This window comes from Falco rusticolus, chromosome 1 (genome assembly GCF_015220075.1).
Source record: "Falco rusticolus isolate bFalRus1 chromosome 1, bFalRus1.pri, whole genome shotgun sequence".
Taxonomy (NCBI): domain Eukaryota; kingdom Metazoa; phylum Chordata; class Aves; order Falconiformes; family Falconidae; genus Falco; species Falco rusticolus.
The window spans coordinates 27,008,946-27,028,756 of NC_051187.1; the positions used below are offsets into that span (position 1 = coordinate 27,008,946).

Consider the following 19,811-nt stretch of genomic DNA (forward strand, 5'->3'; position numbering starts at 1 on the left):
AAAGAAGCTGCTGAGGGAGCAATGCTTGCTAGTGGCCAGCTGATGGTTGAAGCAAATTGGGAACAGTGATACAGTTCCCACAGTGGCTCTGGAGACAGAAATTTTGGCTTAACCTCAATTTTAAAGTGAGGACAAGAGTCCCTGTCCTTAATAGGCAGCTTCAGTCTATAATTCTTTGGTTTTGTTCTATATGACATAAAACACCAATAACCTTGCTAGAATCCTATAAAAATAATAGTGAGTTCAGGATAAATATGAGTGACGGATATTTGAGTTCAAGAGAGAAGTTAAGCACAGAGGTTGACATTTTTAAAGAAGCTATGTCCGGGGGGTTTTTTAGTGTTATGGCAATTGTTACAAAAAGGAGGGGGAAAAAATGACATTAAGTGTGTGAGTAGGCAGTACCATACAGGTTATTTGGGAATGGTGCAGTGTAAGACTAGATGTTGTGGGAAGGCAGCGCAGAGGCTGGCAGAGAGGGTTCCTTGAGCATTTGACAGAATTGCAAACCACTGAAAAGCTAGAAAGGACTCCTGCAGTGACTTAGGGGGCTGTCGGAAGGGGTAAGTCTCTCTATGATGTGCAGAAGGGGCTGACTAGAGTCGGTGAGCCTGAGTTGCTTTTGGTACGTTGTGATGTGCAGGTTATTGTTCCCCTGCCAACCTGGAACGCACGAAGCCGGGAGTCTGTGACTGACAACATGGAGAAGTTTGCTATTGAGACGGAGCTAATTTACAAGTATTCACCTTTCAAATCAGAACAGGAAGTGATGGAGCAGTTTAGTAAAATACGTGGTGAGAAGGGTACGTATGGACGATGCTGGTTACAGCCAAGGTGTTTGGGGTTTGGCTGGGATTCACCTGATCAACTTGTTACTTGCTCAGGCACCCTGGTGATCATCTTTAACCTCAAACTAATGGATAATGGAGAGCCAGAGCTGGATGTGACTTCTGATCCCCGAGACATTCAGATGGCAGAAACACCTCCAGAAGGAACGTAAGTGTGATAGGTGTTACAGGCTCTTGGGCTCAGATTAAATTATGTGTAGAGTTTGGCTATATACTGTGTGCATGTGCTTTTTAAAAGCTTCCCTTTCTATGGGAAACTGGAGAATTCAGAAAATCTTTAGCTTGTTCTTTAGCAGTTTGGAATTCATGCATGTAAATGGCCTGCGTGTGTTATGGTAGTGTTTGATGTAAATGCCTGCATTGGCTTGTCTCAGCTTAGTCAAAGCAGCAAACTCAACACCCTTCTTTAAGGACCTTAAAACAAAGGAGCCCTAAGCTATAAGTTTAATTTTCTCCGCTCAACAAAGATGTTTCTGTTGGAATGACAGCTGTCCATGAGTCTGTGCAGTTCTCAAACTGATACTCAGTTTTGTGATTAAATTAATGCTGTCAAAATGCAAAGTGCTGTGCAGATCATCCTCCATGAGTGAATGGTATGGGTGGGTGCAGGTGGGATGTATCGCCATGTCTTTCTGGGAGGAGGGACAGCTCCTCAGCTCCTGGACTTCTTCCCTGCAGAGGAGGAGGGATGTACTCAGAGGGCAGCTGGAGGAGCAGAGGGTCCTGTTCAGGGAGAGCTGGGTGTTTGCTGGGTTGTTCTCTTGTAGCCTGAAAAGGAAAATCTGAGCAGAATTGAGCCAAATGCTTTATTAAACCCCAGAACTCCATGGGCACAACTAGCATGCTTCACCTTTTTTATGAGATTACATGCTTCTACCCTGAAGCGCTTGAATTTCCTCTAGAAATACAGTTTCAAACACTGTAAACCTCGCTATTTCTGTTGTATTAGCTTGATGCTATGGAGAACACAGACGCAGCAAACTACTTGGGGATCTCCATGGATTTTACAGGCTTCTCAGTTTCTTTGGTGCCTGCTGGTGAGCTCTCGTGATTATCATTGATCACTGGAAAGAGCTTCTTCCTCCTGACCTTGTGATACCATTTCTGTGTGTGATGAGTGCAGTTTCTGTCAGAGCCTACTCCTGACTAACCGAAGGGCAAGAGAACGCACTAGCAAGCGGGGCACACAGTGTTAAGTGGTCCAATTTATGGGTTTGACCTTTATTATTCAGCTGTATACAAAACATCCTTCTCATGCTACAGTAATATGTGCATCAGTGTTTTGTAACAGTATTTAAAATGTACAGCTCAATAGAAAATGTCTGTAGAAGACATTGGTAGAAAAAAATTATGTGTAGCTGCAGTGTAGCTGCATGGTAATTAAAATAGAAAGGTCTTCCCTTTTACCTAGGTTTTTTGCAGAAGATTGTCTCTTTGGTGTGTTTTGAAGTAGATGGCTGTGAGTGGAGATGGTAAAATTAACAGTTGCACGAGGTGTGAATCCTGCTGTAGGTGCTTAAAATACATCAGGGGTAGTACAGAGAAGTGTGGGGAGGTGCTTCTGTTGGTCACTTGGCTCCTAGGTAGCAGTTTACTGGGAAATGAGAGTCTTAGAAGCTTTGTCCATGGAGAAATTTCTTCATTTGGTTTGGATAGGGGAGGAGGCTCTGTGACAGTAGTATGTAATGGCTCTTCTTAATTGGAGGGGAATGAAGGGGGAAAAACTGTGAAGGAAAGAGGAAGCAGAACACAGACTGAAAGAGACTCCAAGAGGAGCACTGACTGAAGAGACACTGATTACTCAGGGGGTGAATTGGTGGAGTCATCTCTGGGCTATGTGGGCCAGACTGGGAGCTGGTAGTCCTACCAGGAAATGCTAAACAAACTGCTCAGTCTCTGTAAGCATCCCTCTCTTGCAGAAAGCCTGAGCGCCGCTCATTCCGTGCCTATGCTGCTGTGCTTTATATTGATCCCAGGATGAGGATCTTCATAAATGGACACAAAGTACAAACCAAACGACTTTCATGCTGCCTGTACAAACCAAGGTGAGTGTTGGACCCAAATTCCGCAAATGTGTGGGACCTTTTGGATTTTCCTTACAGAAGAGGTTTAGCATTTTGCTGTCCAGGTGTATCCTGCATAATTCCATGTTAAAGCGACAGAAACAGATTGTAATAGAATGGGATGTGGGATTGACATTGTGGAAAAAGAGGTAGGTAGTAGAAAATCTAAGCCTTTGAAAATTGAATGAGTAATTTGTGCAATATTACTCCCTTTCAGAGCAAACAAAGCAATGAAGATACCTGTTGTTCAAAATGCCATAACCATACAAAACTGTTGGGTAACTTTTTTAAGTAGGACAAGGAAATAGGTATGGTAGGTGTTAGAGTTATTACTGAAAAGAAACTAGGCTGAGCACTTTGAAACAGTTGCTTTGAAAATTAACTTTTATGTGTAGCTGATCTGGGTTGGAATAGAGATTTGGAAATACCTTTCCCTGTCTTCCTTTTAAATTCCCTTAAACAAAAAATGTGAAATGAGCTGAGGTGTGCTGCCAGTTGGTTTAGCAGGAACTAGAAAAGGTTGTAAGGGTGGGAGGGGAAAGAAAAACATGTATTTAAATCTGCTTGAGGCAATAGTGTTCTTCTGTCTTTAGGAGCACACAGGCTGCATTCTAGATACTTTAACATGGTTTGTCTTAATAAAATAGTAGTAGTTTTATAGAATATTTGTGGATTGTTTTAATATAGCATTTCAGATTGCAGTAGTCTTTCAATAGTATGGGCCTGCTATCAACCCAGCAGATTCTTTTACTGACCACAATCTGATGTCACACCACTGATTGCTGCCCTAAGAGCCTGGCCAGTTTTCAACTTACAGCATGGTTTGTCTGTCAAGCTCATACTTCTTCAGCTTATTAAATGAGAATGTGTGAAATGGTGTCAGAAACTTGCTTAAAGTCAAGAGAGATTACATCCATTGCTCTTCCCTTGTTGACCAAGCCAGTCATTTCATTGTAGAAGGCAGTCAGGAGGTACTGCTTGACTTGCCACTGAAAATCCTGATTTGCTGGGTAGAGAATATGAATTTCTGACTGGGTTTTACTTACATGTGAGTGCCATGTGCTGCTTCCTTTTATGCCACAGTCCAGCAAAAGTACTATGGAGAAAAAGCAGAGGAGGAGGGCACAGGTTTTTATCTCATCAGAAACCATCTTCTTACAAGACTCAGAGGCAGAATGCCAGCACTGCTGATAGTGCTAGCATTGTCATGATAATACGACATGGACTAGGTCACCCCATGTGTTCATCTGCCTCATTATCTTCTATTCCAAGTGGTCAGTAGTTGATGCCTGGGGAGGGGTATGAGAATTTTGTTCTATACCATAGGACTGTTTTCTGTTGAAAAGAGGCTGTATTTTCAGACAATTTAGACAGCAGCTCTTCTGGATCCCTATCACAAATTCTGTATCAGCTTTTCATTGGTTTTAGGGAATAGCTGCAGCTGTAGAAGGGGAAATTTGAACTATAACTGATCAGCAATGATAATTCATGACCAATAAATGGTCTGGCTTGGAGGGCAGGAAGGCCCAGCCATAGAAGGAGGGTTACACTGGCTGTGAGATGAGAAATGCTGCAGTATTGTCTCATGACAATGCTCAGGGGACAGTTGTGGTAAATGGAGCTGGTACTGGTGCTGGGGGATGAACCCAGCGCTGGACTAAGGTGTGCTCCATGCTGACACTCATAGGATCAGTGCTGGTGCAGGAGTATCTAAGAAATCTGCTTGTGCTGCATGTTTGCAAACTCCTTGTAGATCTGCTTATGGTGGTAGGCCAATAAAAATTCCCCAACACTGTAAAAGCAATTTACATTTAAAATCCTCACTTCTGCAGCAGAGTAATAAAGACTGTGCAAACAAGGCCTTCCTGTAGAGCACAGTGTAGCCCTTCCTGGACTCCAGGCAATCATTGTAGCCTTACTGGGTCTTTCTGGAGAGTGTCCAGACTGCTTCCTTCTGGTCTCAGACTCCTGATGCCAGATTTGGGCTCCAGAAGCTGTGTGGCCATTGGGACGAGCCATTGAAGCCTTCACTGTGGGTTCTAAGAGCCAGCATAGCCCTTGGGGTAGGTGCCTACACTGTGCCCTGGTTGTGGAAACTCGATCTTTTACCTTCAGACACCTGAGCAGAGCTTAGCCTGCCCTGGGTGGCTCCTTCCCAAGGGAAAACCAGTAAATCAGTCCATTCTGAGAGTGGACTTACTCTTCTGCTACAGAACCTGCTGAGAATCTTCTCCCTGAACCTGCTGAAAAGTATTGCTTATGCCCTGGATTTTCCCTTTAGAGTTGGAGCCAGAGCTCACACATCCCCATGTAGCTGCTGGGCTTTGAGGGCTCTGCAGGTTAATACTATTCCACTGCACTTGACCAGGGACTCCAGTTTGTATGGGGGTGCACGGGAGAAGTGTACCACCATTAAGGTGTTTCTTTAGAGGACAACTGATACAGCAGCAATGCTCAGCTCTTCAACATAGCTGGTTTTTTGCAGAGCCTCAGTAGCCTAGGCCAGGTAACTGTTGAATTTTCCTGGTCCACGAAAGGAATGGGTAGCAGGCAGTGAAGGTTCTCCTCTCTTACAGCCCAAGTGGATGGTGTGCTGCATATGGTATGTATTTAAGGCTCTTTGCTAGTGTTTGGGAAAGTGTCATGATGACTGAACATAAACAGTTGTTCATTTTATTCATATCCTCCTGGTAAAGGTCAGTGAACTACTGTAAGGGAATGCCATTCATCTGTCAGTATGGAGACACCTCTGTGCATCCATATTGTTTGGTTTTTTTAAGAAAGTCTGTTATAAGCCAGCCTGGCATGCAAAGGGCAAGGAATTATCTGATGATGAGCTGACAAATATCTCCTGATTGTGGTCTTTTTACGTACTTCTTGGTGAACTTTGGGCCTGATGTCTTTCTGTTTGAAGTGATGCTTTCATGCCTTATGTTGGGCACTGGTAGGTGCAGTCATTGGCTTGTCTCTCTGCCCTCTGGTCTGCTTTCAAGATCTGTTCAGGAGTATTGCCTTCAGGAGGTAGTGACGGCTCCCCTCCTACAGTAGGGCTGTAAGGCAGATTGCCACCTTCTCTGAAGGAAAAGCTTGTGCAGTGGCTTGTCTGCAGGTTAATGTATTGGTGTTAGAGAACAAAGAATGGAAGTTCAGGGTATTGAAGTGCCTCTACTGAAAACTGAGATTTTGCAGCTGTTCTACTGTTTGTCAGGAATAACAGCTTGTCTCCTGGGTAGGGCACTCATTTTCCTTTGGTCACCTGCCCTTTCTGGAAGCTGTGTTTCTGTGGGTAGAAGCTTCTCCATGCCTTTCTGGAGCCTGTGACGTTCCAGGGGCAGGCTGGGTTTGTGCAGATCCTTCACCAGTGTTTGCAGGTGTGATACCGTGGTACCAGCCTCCCTGGGAATGGTTTGTGTCTCCTGAAGGATTTCTTCCATCTGTTCCTTTCCACAGTAACTTTTTGAGCTTGCTTAGCAGTGTGGGCCATACAGACAGAAGTAACCAGGCCACATGCAAGGGTGTCCTTTCATGAGGGCACTCCATGGCAGTTGTAATGAACATCTGAAAGCTGGGAGAGGGTGTTTTACTATTCCGTCCTGTGGACTTCTTGCCTGTCTGACCTGTTTCTGTATGTCTTTGCTAGATGGGCTGTTCCAGGACACTTCAATAGAGGTTTTCCTGGCTATGGCTGAAGTCTTTTGGTGTTGGAAAAGAAACAGGAGGGCAGGCATGGCGATGGCTCATGATGCCTGTCTGGGACACCCTACAATTGCTTGCACTGCACCCTGTTGCAAAGGGAGTGCTGTCCATAAGGTCCCCTTCAGGTACTGCCTTGCCTCACAAGCTGGTCGTGTTAAGATAATTCAGCTTCATCCTGCTGTTTTTTTGGTTTTTTTTTTTTGTCAGGAAAGTCAGGCGGGATATGGATGAGGTAATTTAATTATGCCACTGTGTTGAAAGCAGTCTGGTTTTCAGAATGTGTTCTTTCTCTTGGCCCCAGGTAGCTTTAATTGCCCTTAAGTAGATTTGAGGAGATGGCGCCACCAAAAACCTGAGTCTGCATCTCGTAACATGGTTACTCGGTGATTTCTGGAAGAGTTACCACTTGCCTGCTTTTTCCCCAGTGAAAAGATCCTTTTGAATAGCAGAAAATCAGTTTAGTAAACACAGAGTTGTATTTAAATGGACTGTGCTTGTGGCGTGAATTTTCTGGATCTGAGACAAAGGGATTTCTGTTGGTGAAATTGCTTCTGACATCAGTATCAACATCCATGTGTGCTCACCCACAGAAACATACCTAAATGAAATTTTTCATCTGTGCAAGGTGATTTCTCATGGATCCTGATAGATTATCTCTTATTTCAGGGTACCTTGTCTCTCACTGGGATATAAACGTGTTTCCTCCTACATTAATTAATGAGTTGGTCAATCAAGCCTTACATCATTATGTGTTTCTGCCTCTCTCTGTAAAAACAGCATTTCTAGTGGCTTTGGCTTTGGTAAATGCTGAAGAGGCTTATTTTTTCATGAAAAAAGTTATTTGGGATGGGATTTTCCTCTCAATACATCCCAAACCTTGTGTCTTAAGGCAGTTTGAGTTCCTGCAGGCTCTGATCATCCTTCTTGGTGTTCTCATCTCTTCCCCAATTATGTGCCTCTGCACAGAGGTGACAGGCTCTGTAGCAATCAGACTGTGATCGGCATTTGGCATATTATGATATAGGGAAGGTGAAACAAGCCACTACAGCTCAAGCACAGTTTACAAAGTTGTGAGTCAGATGTGTAGCATACAGAAATATCATGAGAGCTTACAAATGAAACTTGAAGCTCCATTCAGAGAGTTGCTCTGCTACTTAGAGGCTTTCAGCTAGCCCTGCATGGAGGTGGGCACTGTCAGACTGCACCTGTGGACAGCTGTTTGCAGGAGAAAAGAAGGGTTGTTTATCAGTAGTGGGAGATTTTTGAGAAGCTTTCCATATGTATTCACTCCTTCTTTCTACTTCTGAAGAAGTTATTCCTGTAAACTTTGGTATTTCCTCCAAGAATATGGATATATTTTGCCCCTGCTGGTTAAAGCAGAAGAGGGTATTGTGGTTGTAGCTACTATTAAAGCATCTTTGACTTAAAATTTTTTGCATAACTGCATCCAAAAACACCCAGTTCCTGATATGTATACCTCCTTTTCTGTATATTGAATCTATCGAGAAGAGTAGAGTAGTAAGCGGACACCTTATTCTCTTATACAGTGATGAAACCTTGGTTTGACCTTACTGCTGAGCTTGCTGATTAATAAGTTTTGATCATCACAGGATGTACAAGTATACTTCAAACCGTTTCAAGACCCGTGCAGAGCAAGAGGTGAAGAAAGCAGAGCACATGGCGAGGATAGGTGAGTCTTCGGGGTATGCATGCATCCTCATTTTACTGTAGTGAAGGAAAGGACTGAAAGAGTCTGCCTTGCTGATTATGACCTGAAATTGCTTGCTTCTGTGGTCATTATGATTGCTCAAGAAATTTGTTGTTAGAGCGACTGCAGATGACCCAGACTTACTTCCATGTAATGGAAGGAATGCATTGTTCCCTAAGACCACTTCCTCTGGGAAATACATGTACAGAATAACCCTTAGAGTCACAGCTGTCCACCCTTTTCTCCATCAGAAGCCTGGCTAAACCGTCACACTGTTACCCTGCAGTTCTGCTCCCACCTTTTGCATATCATTAGCTTTTGGTCCTGTTCTCCTTCTGCTCCTTTCCTGTTGAGGCAGTTGTTCAAAAAACAGATTTTTATTCTGTCACTTGATGTAAAGTGATGGGTCTGGGTGTATAGGGGCGTCCTGGTTTGTTTCTTGGGTCTTTCTCACCTTCAGGACTTGCCTTTTGTCCATCTAGTCTTCCCTTCCTATGAAGCCTTGTAGTTCTCAGGAGAAACCCAATTTGACATTTGGATAGTCAGCATATAGAAATTGTATAGACATACAAATATAGCGTATAACTTCATTAAATTTGCACAAATTTACCATACAAAGTGGTCTCAGTAACCCCTGATGGGGAAACGCTGTAGTGAAGGATGAATCTTGGAAGTTGTAAGACATGTTGACCCGTATCTTCTGATAGGTTTCACAATTCTCCTTCATAAATAATCAGAGGCATGTGTCCTCTCCCTGTGTAAGAGCTACTCCAGGCACATATGTATGTGTGTGCAGGTCAGCTCTACAAGTGATGGTGCAACATTCAGCTTGTGCAGTCATTAAGGGCAGTGTGATTTTGACCCTGCCCAAAGCAAAGCAGAAAAATGAAATTGTGTAAATTGCTATGTTCCCTATTCCTCCTTTATGAAGTACAACCTCACAAGATAGACTTGAAACTATGAAGTTTAACCAGATTTTATCCTGTGCCTCAGTCCTCATAGATGAATTTATTTTTTAGATTGAGTCCTATAGCCAAAGCAGGCATTCAGCACACACTTGCATTGCCTTTCAAGAAGGTGCAAATAGCATGATTTAGAGAGACTTCTTTCTTGCAGCAGTCCATGAGGCCTTTGTGATGCTTACAAGGTGAGCTTTAATGATTTGACACAGAACACCACTGTCATTCGGTGTGCCAGTGCTAAGTAAGAACAGATACCATTGGCATGGAAACATAAACTCATCTTCACCTCCAAAGCTAGCCCACTGCCTCCAGTGGTGAAGTGGGTGCTGAGCAAATGGCTTTGAACATGGCAAAAACTCACAGCAGACCTCAGACTGTTTTCTGCAAGATTTGGTCACATGAAGCCTCCAGGAATAAAATGTTTTTGTAGCATTGACCTCAGCTTCAATGGCACAGATCTCATTTCTTTGCTTCTAGGAAAATGAATTTAATCTGTAACAACCAAGTTCTCTTGTTTGGCTGTTGATAGCAAAGATTAATTTCTTGTCATCTCCAGCATATGCTTTCTCTTGAGGGTGCACACCACTTTTTGGAGGGATCATCTCCAGGGAATGATTTAGTTTTTTCTTTCAAAACTGGGGGTGCGTTGTGAGAGTTTGTGGGTCTCAGCTGATGTAACCACAGTTCCAATATGCCATGGCTGCCTGCCAGGGATCTGTTGGAATCCACCATACTGTAGAACTCTACTGAGGGATTGATAAGTCTCTGGAAGTAGCTTATGAGCTTGTTGAACCAAAACTTATGATAACTGAAAAATACCTGTGGCAGGGGAAGGGGAAAAAAAAAAGATGTATGGGCAGCTGTGACTATTGGTGAAATGGCTTGGGCATAGCCAGAAAGAGCCATGGCTCAAGAGTGAAGACATACATATTTTTTAAGATGAAGAGAGGCCACTCTTCATTCCCTGGAAACTGACTTCCTGCCTCATGCGATAAGCTGTAGCGTCCAGATCCCTAAGTGAGCAGATGGACTCAAGAAAAAAGTACCATTCCTGGGCAAGGTAGTTGTGAAAGTCATCAGCTGCGTTCCATCTGTTTCTGAACCAAGACTGAATGCTGCACCAAGGCATCTTGGTATTGCCATTGTTTAGTTTCAAGAAATCCTCTTACAAAGACTGAAAAGCAAACAAACAGAAAAGGTGAAGATTTACATGGGTGTCCAACACTGAAAGTCATTAAGAGCTATGTTCTGCACTGGATGTTCATCCAGAGTATTTTAGGGTGTCCAGTGACTTGCTTGGCAGTACTGTGGGTATGCTGTGCCTGTTGTCCCCTGGGGGGACATGAATGTGGATTCTAGCTGCTGTATGCTCATTGTCCTGCTGAGGGCATGCATTTTGCCCATTAGAGCCTCAGAGCCTCAGCCCTCAGACTCTGGGAGTTGTTCCCTGTCAGCCATGCCCTCTCAGTTATCATTGTGTTAGCAGAGCAGGTTTGACCTGTGCCTTTTGTGGGTCACTGCTGTGTTCTTCCCTCCAGACACAGTTGCACTTAGCCCACCAGCTCCTATGGTACAAGCTTCAATTTAAATGGACCAAGTGTTTTAAAGAGTCTCCAAACTCCTGTGTTTTCACGTTTAGCCAAGCTGACTCTTGATGATGAAGTCGGTCGCACAGTGCAGTTGTGCTGTGACTTGCTTGGTAAGCTGCTGTGAACCTCAGAGCGTGCTGCTGTGGGAACTGGTGGAACAAAACTCAAACAGAACACTGCCTAGAAAGGAAAAGTGATTTTTACTGTAATACTGTAAGTTGACTGCGCAGTTGCATTTCTGTACCGGCACGCACCAAAAATCTGCATTTCCCAAGTAACACTGACCATGGATGGCATGGAGGACGGTGGATACAGGTTATCAAACACTGGCTACAGCATCTGGATTCCTTCTGGCTGGCAACTGAGGGCTGCTTTTCGGGGAGGTGCTTGGTAATTCTGAGAGCCAGTTGCTATCCTGCCATCTTCTTGCTTACCTCATCCTCCATAAACCTTAAGCAAGGTCACTCCTCCACTGTTGTATTTCCTTGTTTTGGGTGTCTCACAGCTGCAGTTTGTCTGCCTGTTGGGAGAGCATGGAGGGAGATAGCTCCTAGGGTGTGCTGCAGTCATGCTGCTGCCTGCCGGCTGTGGGGGTGCAGGCCTGCTGCTTGCCTTGGTGTAAGCCACACCATCCCTCACTGCGTTCCAGTTGTATTTCCAAAATCATAGAATCATGGAACAGTGTGGGCTAGAAGGGACCCTAAAGACCACCCAGTTCCCACCCCCTGCCATGGGCAGGGACACCTTCCACCAGCCCAGGCTGCTCCCAGCCCCGTCCAGCCTGGCCTTGAGCCCAGCCAGGGGATGGGGCACCCACAGCTGCCCTGGGCAGCCTGGGCCAGCGCCTCGATGCCCTCACTGTAAAACATTTCTTCCTTATGGTCAGTCTATGTCTATCCTCTTTCAGGCTAAAGCCATTGCCTCTTGTCCTGTAACTACAAACCATCATAAAAAGTCTCTCCAGCTTTCTTGTAAGCCCCCGTCGGGCACTGGCAGGCTGCTCTAAGGTCTCCCTGCAGCCTTCTCTTCCCCAGGCTGAACTGCCCCAGCTCTCAGCCTGTCCCCACAGGAGGGGGGCTCCAGCCCCCTGATATGTGTCCCACCTCTGCACTCACTCCTGCCCTTCTGATGCTGGGGACCCCAGAGCTGGGCGCAGCGCTGCAGGTGGGGTCTCACGAGAGAGAGCAGAGGGGCAGCATCCCCTCCCTCGCCCTGCTGGCCATGCTGCTGGGGATGCAGCCCAGGACATGGTTGGCTTTCTGGGCTGCAAGTGCACATTGCTGGGTCATGTTGAGTTTCTTGTCCACTAGCATGCCCAAGTCCTCTGCAGGGCTGCTTCCAATCCATTCTCAGCCCAGCGTGTATTTGTGCTTGATATTGCCCCAACCCATGTTCAGGACCATGCATTTGGCCTTGTTGAACTTTCTGAGGTTCATAAGGGCCCACCTCTCAAGCCTGTCAGGGTCCCTCTGGATGGCATCCCATCCCTCAAGCATGTTGACCACACACGCTTGGTGTTGTCAGCAAACTTGCTGGGGGTGCACTTGATCCCACTGTCCATGTTGCCAACAAAGATGTTAAACAGCACCAGTCCCAATACTGACGCCATAGGAGCGCTGCTCATCACGGATCTCCACTTGGCTGTTGAGTTGTTGACTGCAACTCTTTGAGTGTAACTGTCCAGCCAATTCCTTATCCACTGAGTGGTCCATCTGTCAAATCCATGTCTCCAATTTAGAGCTAAGGATCTTGTGCAAGACAGTGTCAAATACTTTGCACAAGTCCAGGTAGATGACATCAGTTGGTCTTCCCTTATCCACCAATGCTGTAACCCTGTTGTAGAAGGCCACCAAATTTGTCAGGCATGGTTTGCCCTTAATGAAGGCATGTTGGCTGTCACCTGTTGCCTCCTTATTTTTCATGTGCCTTAGCACAGTTTCCAGGAGGATCTGCTCCATGATCTTACCAAGCACAGTGGTGAGACTGAACGGCCTGTAGTTCTCGGAGTCTTACGTTTTCCCCTTTTTAAAAATAGGCGTTGTTTCCCCTTTTCCAGTCAGTGGGGACTTCACCAGACTGTCAGAACTTCTCATATATGATGGATAATGGCACAAGTTGTGACACAAGTCATGTCTGTGCCTGTCAGCACATGCCAGCCTTTTAACCCATGCGTGATTGTTTCTTCTAGTCATCTTGCATGTAAACATTTCTGTTCATACTTTATTTATAGCAGTCTATTTCTGTTAGAAATCTTTGCAGTTCATGAAAGCTGCCATGTTGCTGCTTCCTGTTTCAGAAGTGAGTGCGGAGAGCATTGCAGCGCAGGGCTGCATCTGCAGCACACGTGCCCAAGGCAGGTGCTTGCAGGTGGCAGCTGCAGTTCTGGCTTTCGCTGCTCAAGCAGGACATTACTTGCCAGACAGTGTTTACCCCTGTGGACCCCGTAGCCCAGGGGTCCTCAAACCTTTTAAACAGGGGGCCGGCACGTGGATGAAGTGGCAGGAGGTCATCTGCGGCTGCTTGGTTTCCGCCCCCAGCCCCCGGCGGGGGGGGTGTCTGTAAATGCCGGGGGCCAGATTGAGGACCCTGGGGGGCCGTATCCGGCCCGTGGCCTGTGGTTTGAGGACCCCTGCCGTAGCCTGTGGGATGGAGCAAGATTACTCATCCATCTAGTTCATGTACTGCTGTGAGCAGAACAGGCTTCTGACCTGAAAGGGAACATGAGCCAGTGTGCTTTTGGAGAGCATACAGGTGGCAAGACACATGGTGCTAATTTACCAAAGCCCGTTGTGTCTCAATTTTAGGAAGGGACCTCCTTGCTGAAAATTAAATTTATTGAATGAATCTTAAGCAATACTAGGGTGATGTATACCTATTGCCAGGCAGTCTTGGTAATAGCCTGGGAGAGAAGCAAAAAGGGGAGTTTCTTTTAAGTGGTAAACTTGGTGCGGGCAAAGATCAGGTGTAGTGATAGGTTTTCAGAACACTGTCCTGTTTTATGTGTAGCACAGATTTGTCTTTTTCCAGGCAAAATTTAGCAGTTACCAAAGATAAAAGCATGTCTGGGAGTAGTCCTTTCCCTTCATCTCTGCAAGAAAATGACCTTTCTGACTCCTTTTCAAGCCTGAACTAGGTCTTTGTATTGTGAGAGCCTTTCTCTGCCTTCATGCTTCTGGACAGAGGAGGCAGGGCCACTTGCATCCTCAGTCTTTCGAGTTCCTTACTAGCTTCTCCTGCATCTTTCCTTTAAACATGCTTTTGCAGAGTTTAGATCTGCTGTTATGACAGTGTTGACTGTGACCTCTGAGCAAGTTTAAGATGGCGTGTTGGTGTCGCCCACTCATATATAAGGTTCTATTTTGTACCTTTTTGGGTTACCTTTGTACGTTTGTACATGTCAGTGCAGCAAAGCCTCTCTGGAAATCAGTCTCCTCAGGTGAATGCTTTACGATACACTGTCTTTACTGAACAGTTAACAACATTCTTTCCCCCTGTGTGTTTCAGCGGAGGAGAAGGCTCGTGAGGCGGAGAGTAAAGCCCGTGCCCTTGAGCTGCGCCTAGGAGGTGATCTTACATGGGAGTCCAGGGTGAGCCTTGTGCTTCGGCAGCATGTCACATTTTAGGCACTGAGGGATGGTTCAGAGTGGTGTCTCTGGAGCAACGCCAGCTTGGGAGCAGTGCTGGCTGGTCAGCACCCAGTGGTAGCACCTGGTGTGTAGGTTAAGCAGGTGGCAACTTCAGTCAGTGGTGAATTGCCAGCGCTGTTCAGGCAGCTTTGTGGTCTCATCGCTGCTGGATGTGCTTCAGTGTCTACACGTGGTTTCCAGCTCAAGTGGGAAGTGTGCTGATGTTTCCCTGCCCACAACCTCCAATATATCCTGAGAGGCAACCCCCAGCCCCCAGGCACTTCGTTTGATGTCAGCCTCTGCAGAAGAGGCCAAGGGAACATGAGGCATTTGAGCAGAAGTAAAATTGGGTGCTTTTTTTAACAGTTCCCTCACCCTACCTGCGCAGCTGGCTCTGAAGCATTTGAGCAGGATCTTTTGGAGATGGGCTGTTTGCTTTCTCCCAGTGGGGCTGTGGCTCTTGATGGGGGCAAATGCTGAGACCCAACCTGCTGCTGGGTGGGAAGAGGGCTTGCAAGGATGCCAGGTGGGGTCAGCAAGTGACACCAGCTTAAAATCATTGTGCTTCCTGTTTGCATCTAATGGAAACAACAGTACGCAAGTGCCCTGGAGATTTCCCTGTGCCTCCATTACCCTTTGGTTTCAGTTACCTTAGGTGTTTAGTTATATTTAGACATTTTCTTCCAAGCAGCTGTGTAGCTACTTAACAACCCAGCACCAAGTGCTGCCTCAAATGTAAAGGCGTGCTGATTGTCACCCTCCACCGTTTGTGAATTCTTTACATTTAAAATATTTTGATATCTTTTTGAAGAGGGAAAAAATCATAGAAGTGAGTTAATTTCATGAATTTCACAGCAGCAGTTTTACTGCGCGATGCCTCATTGCAGGTGACGCTACGTCAAGTCCAGAACTCTGCAATAACCATGCGCCGAGAGGCCGATGTGAAGAAAAGGATCAAGGATGCGAAGCAGCGGTGAGTGCAGGGTGGTTCAGAGTTCTGATTTTCCCAAGCTGTTCACTCCACATGCACAGGTATCTCCTGCTTTCTTGTTTGGTGGAGGGAGCCCTCCTGCTCAACACTTAAATGTCTGTGGCCATCCTGTATGCCCTAGTGGTTAAACCAAGGGGATTGAGTTTGGTATTCTGGTTTCTTCTGCTATCCGCCTCTTGCTGAAAGACATCTTTGGATTTGGCTTGTTCTCCCAAGACATTGTTCTAACTTAGCTCTGGTTGCAATTAATTTCACTATTGATATATTCACAGGAATATTTCACTCTCTGTATGCATTTTTTTTGCAAATTTGTCATATGCATTTCACAAATGAAGTTGTAATGAAAAACCAACGCTCTTAAAACAAATGCCGAGTCTGAGAAAGTTAGGGATTTGTATATACCAAGTCTCTCTTCCCACCTAGTTGTTTTGCATGCTAGTTTACATGGATGCTTAGGTCAGAACTATCCCAGACTTGTTGCCAGAGATAGATCGAATGCGTCTTAAGATGCTAAAGATAAATAAATAAATACAGCTTTAATTTAAAAGTGCTAGAGCTGTGATCTGAAGAATGCAGAAACTCTTGGGAGAAACTATTTTTTTCAGCTTCCATGCACTTTTCCATGTACAACTTGTCTTTTAATTCTTGGTTTTGATGACATTAGTGCACAAAGTGAAATTTTGTGAATGGTCTGGCCTTCCTACCAATGGGAAAAATACTTTTTCCTTTTAGAAAGCTGAACAACAAACAAACAACTTGGACAATACAAGTTTGTTTGAAAATGCCCTTTATTGACTAGTTGGAACTGGGAGATTCCAAGTTTTCTTCAGCAGTTCTTTCCATTTGTATCTAAGAAGGTTTGTAGGCCACACAATGTAAACCAGTTCAGCTGGTTTGGAAGAGTACCCCAATTGTAGATACATCAGAAGGTTATCTCTAGTCAGGTTTCAAACGTGATGATGAGGAAAATAGATGTATGTAACAGCTAACCAGAGGAAAAGGCCTCTTTTCCAGGTTTCTGTACAGACTCAGCCACACATTCTCCCGGGAGAGCTGCTGCGTGCTCTGCCAGCTCTGGGCGGGTATATGAATTTCCCTATGTCCCTGCATTCATTACCAGTGATCAGAGGCAGCTCAGAGGGTCAGGCTTTTCCATAATCATGCACTTTATCCAGAAAACAGAAGAAACACCTGAAAAATGTGTATAACAGGAAACCTTCTATATGAAACAATTTCTGTAGCCTCAGTTATAGAGTATGTCCTAGGACAGTTTTCTGCTGTGTCTCTGGTGCGGGGTGCATCAAGGACAGAAATGTTTTCTGGTTTCCAAAGCCTGCGTAGGGTCAGGTTATAAATCCAGCAGATAGGACAGATTCCAAAGTCTTAGTAATAAAATCCTGGCCCACCACTTGGATGACAATTAGACTTCATGTCCTCTTTGATAAAAATGAGGAGATGCCCTTAATGTTTTGTAGGTGAGTGCACATTGTTACTTGAAATTTAAGGCTATACACCCTTTTCCAGAAGTTAGAAAAAGAAAATTAATCCCCGAGATGGGTGTTTTGCCATACCTACTGACGCTCTCAACTCACAGGCATCCACCTAGATGAGCTGAGACAAAGAGGGTAACGTTCTAGCCTGGCTTCTATGTTGGCAGTGTTCAGAATACCTCTTGGCAAATGTTTAGGTTTAAAATTACTGAAGGCTGCTATTCCAGGTGTTTTCCTAGTAACTTTAGAGTCATCTTTTAAAGGAAGGTGTTTTATGGAGTACCTATACATCTGTGTGGGGAAGAGGATGGCTTTAAACAGAAAGTGAACCTGAAATGAATCTGTTTCAGGGATTTATTTTGCAATGCTTGACCATTAAGACAGACTTACATCTTACTTATATCTGCAGATTATTATTGTGCAGTCCTCATGCATGCACAGCTCAGGTTCTTTTAATCTAATATTAGTAGACAGTCAACAGATCATTTTAAAGAATTCCACTATCTTCAACTGATCACTTAAGCAGAAGTAAAATTCCTAATTGGGATAAAGCACATAAGTGCTAAGAATTTGATGTGGGAAGAAAAATATGGGAGGTCAGAAATGAGAGGTGTGGGTAGGACAAAGGTATAGACCGTGCTTTGCAATAATTAAAAGTTAGGAGCTCACATCTGATGATACCATCAGCCTGAAACTGAGGATCCTCGTTATGAAAATCCTCAGTATGGTTTTCATGGAAGCTGTGGAACCTACTTAATTTAGTCTGTTAAAGAGCAGTAGTTCTGTTTGTGAGACATAGGGGTTTTGGTTGATTTACAGTGCAAAGAGATCTAAATCTCTTGAGGCTTTCTGCATTGCGGGAGATACAATTCCTGATTATGAGAGATTCAGATTCAGAAATCTGTATGTGCTCACAAACATACCTGAGGCCAACTTTTGTTGAAGTCATCTGCTGTACAGATAAAGTAACAATCATGCAAATTGCTCTACTGTCATTTCCAGGAAAAATGCTCTGCTTGGGCTGTGTGTTATGTCCTCCAGCTTTTGAACTTAGACTAATGGTGTTGTAAAACTTAATGATGAGAACTTTCCCAGAATCTGAATATCAAGACTGTATTTTCAGATCAAAGTCTTCATTTCCATGCTTTATCTAGCATAGAGATCTACATCTGGAAGATACAAACCAAAATAACATTGGAGAGGACCAGTCTGTACTTAACAGTACTTTTGTAAAACTAGGTAACTGAAAGTTTTTTGAACAAGCAGATCTGAAATAAAAACAAGAATCCATTCCTGAAGGAGGAAACATATCCAAATTATTTGAACAGATACTGTCCAGCCTAAATTGGTGTCTGTATTGCGAAGATTTTGTATTTTGTTCATTGTTTAGTTGTAATGCACATTCAACAAGTGCTTCATGTGTTTTAGAAATAGTAGATACAGGGCAGTTGTTAGTAAACCCATAACACTCAAAGGTGCTGGATGCCTGTACCGTCTGTCTAATGATGGCAAAAAATAGTTTTATTTTCAGCATCTCTGAGGCTCTGTTTCATACTCTTACAGAGCGCTGAAGGAACCCAAAGAACTGAATTTTATCTTTGGTGTGAATATTGAGCAGCGCGAATTGGATGGCATGTTCATTTATAACTGCAGTCGCCTGATAAAGATGTATGAGAAGGTTGGCCCACAGCTGGAGGGTGGCATGTGAGTTCCTGGAGATTTTGCAACAACCTTTTTGCTTAAGCCTGGCATGTTCCTACGTATAACTTAGGCTGTGCAATAACCTTGTTCTGCATTAATCTATCTTCATGAGCATGAGGCTACTCATTTTGTCAGCTTTTAGTTTGTATTCTGACAAATAAATTATATTTAATATTGCCCAGTATTTCCCTGATTTCATGATAGAGAGCTCTCTGCACAGATTTTGGTCATACCTGCAGCTGTATGAGGCTTTTGTTCTCAATGCTGGCATCTGGGGCTGATGATTCCAGGCAGGGTAGGTCTTGAAAGCAAATACAGATAATTGAGCCCACCTAACTTTTTGCATGCTGGCTCAAAGCTGATAAACTAAAACCAGTACTGCTGCAGGAATGGGTAAGTGAGTGAGTGTCTGTGTAACCCACTATTTTCAATACTATTTCTCTGAACAACCACCTGGTCATAGTTTAATGATGTTTGTGACTGTGTGTCCCTCTTCCAGGGCATGTGGTGGAGTGGTAGGTGTGGTGGATGTGCCCTATTTAGTTCTGGAGCCAACCCATAATAAACAAGACTTTGCTGATGCCAAAGAGTATCGACACTTGCTGAAGGCCATGGGAGAGCATTTGGCTCAGTATTGGAAGGATGTTGCCATAGGTAACGAAGCTTCACGATTACCAGGGGCTGGAATGGGAAGCTTTGGTGGCTGGCAGGCAGTTAAGGGGGAGAGCAGTTAAGGGTGCAGGTGGTGATTTTTGTGGAAATGGCTCCATACTGAGCGGGGGCTTGTTTGTTTTCCAGCTCAGAGAGGTATCATCAAGTTCTGGGATGAGTTTGGTTATTTGTCAGCAAACTGGAACCAGCCTCCATCTAGTGAACTGCGTTACAAGCGCCGGAGAGCCATGGAGATCCCTACCACGATTCAGTGCGGTGCGTCTAACCAGGCTGGGATTAGGAGGCTGGTCCTTCCTGGGGAAGGGAGGAGGGACTCCTGGCTGTAGTTAGAGAGCAGCTAATTGGGCAGCAGATCTGACGCAAGCTTCACTATCATTATCCCCTCTAGGGCTTGTCTCCTTCTGTGAGTTGCCTTTGTCAGCACTTGATGGTACACTTGGACATCTTGGTGTAAGGTTCCTTTCC

General features: G+C 44.7%; 1 protein-coding gene across 5 annotated transcripts in view; it reads left to right on the plus strand.

Annotated features, from left to right (window-relative positions):
• MORC2 (MORC family CW-type zinc finger 2) overlaps positions 1–19,811 on the plus strand; it is a 49,119-nt gene that overhangs the window by 19,985 nt on the left and 9,323 nt on the right. For 4 of the 5 annotated variants that reach the window (XM_037375237.1, XM_037375240.1, XM_037375235.1 and 1 more), the window contains 9 exons: positions 644–803; positions 885–996; positions 2,768–2,893; positions 8,218–8,297; positions 14,371–14,453; positions 15,380–15,465; positions 18,537–18,677; positions 19,174–19,328; positions 19,473–19,601. In XM_037375237.1, coding sequence (XP_037231134.1) covers positions 644–803; positions 885–996; positions 2,768–2,893; positions 8,218–8,297; positions 14,371–14,453; positions 15,380–15,465; positions 18,537–18,677; positions 19,174–19,328; positions 19,473–19,601 — 1,072 coding nt within the window. The remainder of the gene's footprint in view (positions 1–643; positions 804–884; positions 997–2,767; positions 2,894–8,217; positions 8,298–14,370; positions 14,454–15,379; positions 15,466–18,536; positions 18,678–19,173; positions 19,329–19,472; positions 19,602–19,811) is intronic. The other variant, XM_037375236.1, reaches the window with a different exon arrangement.